Source organism: Dendrobium catenatum, unplaced genomic scaffold (assembly GCF_001605985.2).
Source record: "Dendrobium catenatum unplaced genomic scaffold, ASM160598v2 fragScaff_scaffold_133, whole genome shotgun sequence".
NCBI classification, from domain to species: domain Eukaryota; kingdom Viridiplantae; phylum Streptophyta; class Magnoliopsida; order Asparagales; family Orchidaceae; genus Dendrobium; species Dendrobium catenatum.
This window is the reverse complement of record NW_021318595.1, coordinates 446,618-450,043: the sequence shown is the minus strand read 5'-3', so window position 1 is coordinate 450,043 and position 3,426 is coordinate 446,618. Positions and strand designations below refer to the sequence as shown.

The window sequence follows — 3,426 nt, the reverse complement described above, 5'->3', positions numbered from 1 at the left end:
AAAAAAAATATAATAGACTTTTTCTATTTTAAGGCCGTATTCATCCGAAAAATTCATTTTTCACTTCAAAATGCAGTAACTCATCTTCAATTGAACTCCATTTTCTAATATCCACAAAATATATATTATATGTATATTCTTTCTCTATTTTCTATCATTCATTTTTCACCCGAAAAATTTAGCGTAGGTAAAGAGTGCGACGCCAATATTAACGTCACACTATTTACTCCCAGAATTAAACGTGCCGCCGAACGCCGGCTGACGGACCGTCGATGCCGCCGAAGCCGCCGGACGACGCTGCCACGAATCTGCTCACGAGGTTGTCGTGTCCCCAGGTAGGGTCGGGTTGACCCGAACCCAAAGAAGGTCGGGTTCGGGTCCAGAAAATCGACCCGTAACCCTAAACGGGTCGACTTCGAGTTGAACCAAATTGTGCCGGGTCAATTTCGGGTTCGACCTGAACCCGACCCGTGAGCCGAAATTGACACCCTTAATATATGACATACTGTTAAAGCTTTTGACGGAAAGACATCAAGTATTTCTAAGCATCTAATTTCTAAAGCAAGAGGACCAATTAAAAAAAATACTAAACATAGGAATGTATAACTAAAAGGATAAAAATCATAAATTCAATGGAAACTCAGTCTTAACTTCCATGAATCCATGATGACTAAAATTCTTCTTTTAATTTTGATTGGCTGGCTGGATTTAAATTTATTTATCTGTTACAAAATTATTTGTAATTTGAAATAATAAATTAAAGCTCAATCAATCCAACGGCTAAGATTGAGTTGCAGTAAGCCGTAACGGCGAAACCGGTCTGAAGCAACCTAAACGGCGAAACCGATGACGAAGCCGGAACAAAGCTGGATACCACACTGCAACTTCCGATCACATTCGCAGCTTTTCATTAGATAAATTAACGGTAACGATTATCCGATGAGCCGTAACACCGACGGCGAGGTTCCGATTTACAGTGTTCGCCGCTTGTTTGGCGGAGAGCTCCGCCTTCCTTCTTTTTCTGCTATCCTTCAAGATAAGTGTTAGCTCCCCTGACCTCCGATATTGCCTCTTCTTCGTTCTCTAGGTTCCAGCTCTGCTGCCGCTCTCTTCTTGATAGGATGCCCAAGGACAGAAAAAGCCGTTCGGTCTCCTTTGATCGCCAATCGCCCTTCCGCTTCTCCGATAGTCGGTGCCTCTCTCCTGGCCCCTCCTACTCTGCCCCGGCAGAAGTTTCCTCCTCCTCTTCCTCTGCCTCTCCTGACCGATCCCGAGTGGTGCCGGCAGATAAGGACTTAAAAGAGTGGGACGACGTTCGGTGCCCTGTCTGCATGGAGCAACCCCACAACTCCGTTCTTCTTATATGCTCCTCTCACGATAAGGGCTGTCGACCCTTCATGTGTGACACTAGCTACCGTCACTCTAACTGCTTCGATCAGTACCGAAAGGCCTGTGACGCCTCGGCGTTTGAGATCGAGGGGGCATCTACGGCAAAGCTCTCTTGCCCGCTCTGCCGAGGCGTTGTTTCCGATTGGAAGGTTGTCCAGACGGCGCGGAAGTACCTGAACACGAAAGTAAGGAACTGCTCCACGGAGACCTGCGGCTTCAGTGGAGCTTACGGAGAGCTCAGGAAGCACGCCAGGACGGAGCATCCCTTTGTCCGCCCGTCAGAGGCGGATTCTGAGAGGCAGCAAGATTGGCGGAGGATGGAGCTGCAACGCGATATTGGCGACTTTGTCAGCTCGATAGAGTCTTCAATCGGCGAATGGGATGAAAGTTTAGGCTTTCATGACGAAAGTAGAGATTTTGGGGGTTTCTTTCCTATGCCCTCGATAGGGTTCTTCTTAATTCTGAGCTTCCGAGGGTCCGGCGATCTCAGCAGAAACACAGGAAGGGTCTCAGTAAGGAGGGGATCCTCAAGGTCCTCAAGGGGACAAAGAGGAAGGGCCAGGGTTCTATCAGGGGAAGCGTTTAGTGAAGCTGAGGCTTCTGGTAGATTTCAAAGAAATGCTGAAGGTGCTGGTGGTGATGAGAATCCTGAAATTGATGACGATGCTGGACATGAAGAGGCTCTTGATGCCTCAAGGCAGCCCCAGAGGCAAACACAGGGAGAGCTGAGGATGCTGGAGGATGATGAAGATGGCACTGTATAGTGATGCACCTGCTGTTTCCCAACTCTACAGTTTATAAATGGCTTGAATGTTTGTCGCTTGAGCTCTGCTTCATGGTTTTGGTTTACGCTTGATCTTAGGGGGCTTGAGATATCTGCGTCTCCTGAAATTTGCTGGAGCAAGTTGGAAACCAGAGAATGGCAGAGTTTGCCAGTCAACAAACTATGTGGACTGGATGTAGTTAGGCATCTCCAATCGAAAGCCCCATTTTCCACTGCAAATTACATCAAAACTCTAAAATGTGATAATTCTGCTCTGATCGAATTCCATTTCGCGGGCTTCGTCATCTCGTAACCGTCTTTCTTCATTTTAGCGGGTGAACAGTGCGACGCCAATATTGAACAGTGCGACGCCAATATTGACGTCGCACTGTTCACCCACGAGGAAATAGCGGCAAAATTGCCGCTCGGTTGGAACGACGGAAGAACGGCAAACAATTATTTTCCATTCAATTGGAGATGCCCTTAGTCTTGCTTCAGAAGATGGTCATTCCCATGAGAGATTATTTTGTTCAGAGTCCGGATTCAAATAATATTTTAATTTTGTGACGCAATAAAAGAACAGTGGTAAATAACAATTATGCTTTTACTGTATTTTTATTGTTCACAATCACACCACTGAACTGTTCTCTAAATCCGGATTGCGCACATAATAATCTCTCTATTCCCATGGGCTTTGTCTAGTTAAGTGGCTACATTGCTCTATTTTATTTTAATTTTCTGGCCTGCAATGTAAATTCAATTTCTTCTTACAAATGAATTTGTTTCTGCCTTATTTAACTTATGAGTTCTTGTTGATAAATATTTTATGGAAAGGATCAGTGGATTTATATGCATACCATTTAATACTTTAATATTTACATGCGCAACTCTTAAATCTATTTATTGTTTTATATAATACATAAATAAACCAAATCAAATAAAATAATAATATCCGTTAATAAAATATTTTTTAAATATTACTTTTATGATTTAATTTAATTATTCAGTAGTTTACTGACCATTTTTTATTTATTTATGAAATTTAAGCTAGTTTTATTCAAAAAAAAAAAAAAACTTTAATACAACTTGCTTAATACAATTTAGATGAGAATGCTTAGATCTATAGCCTCATCAATGCATAAAAATAAATATAAAAGAATTTAATCAATTTATACATAATCCAATTTTCGCCAACATTTTATGTAGTTTGTGTAAGTAAAGCGGCATATTACAAAAGAATTTACACCCTCACATAATGGTAAATGGAATCAACC

General features: G+C 42.3%; 1 protein-coding gene across 1 annotated transcript; it reads left to right on the top strand.

Moving 5' to 3' along the window:
* Positions 1-572: 572 nt before the first annotated feature.
* LOC110096008 lies at positions 573-2,457 on the top strand. The gene has a single exon (XM_020821749.2). The coding sequence runs from the start codon at positions 1,122-1,124 to the stop codon at positions 2,151-2,153; it is 1,032 nt and encodes a 343-aa protein (XP_020677408.1). The 5' UTR covers positions 573-1,121; the 3' UTR covers positions 2,154-2,457.
* The last annotated feature ends 969 nt before the right edge of the window (positions 2,458-3,426 follow it).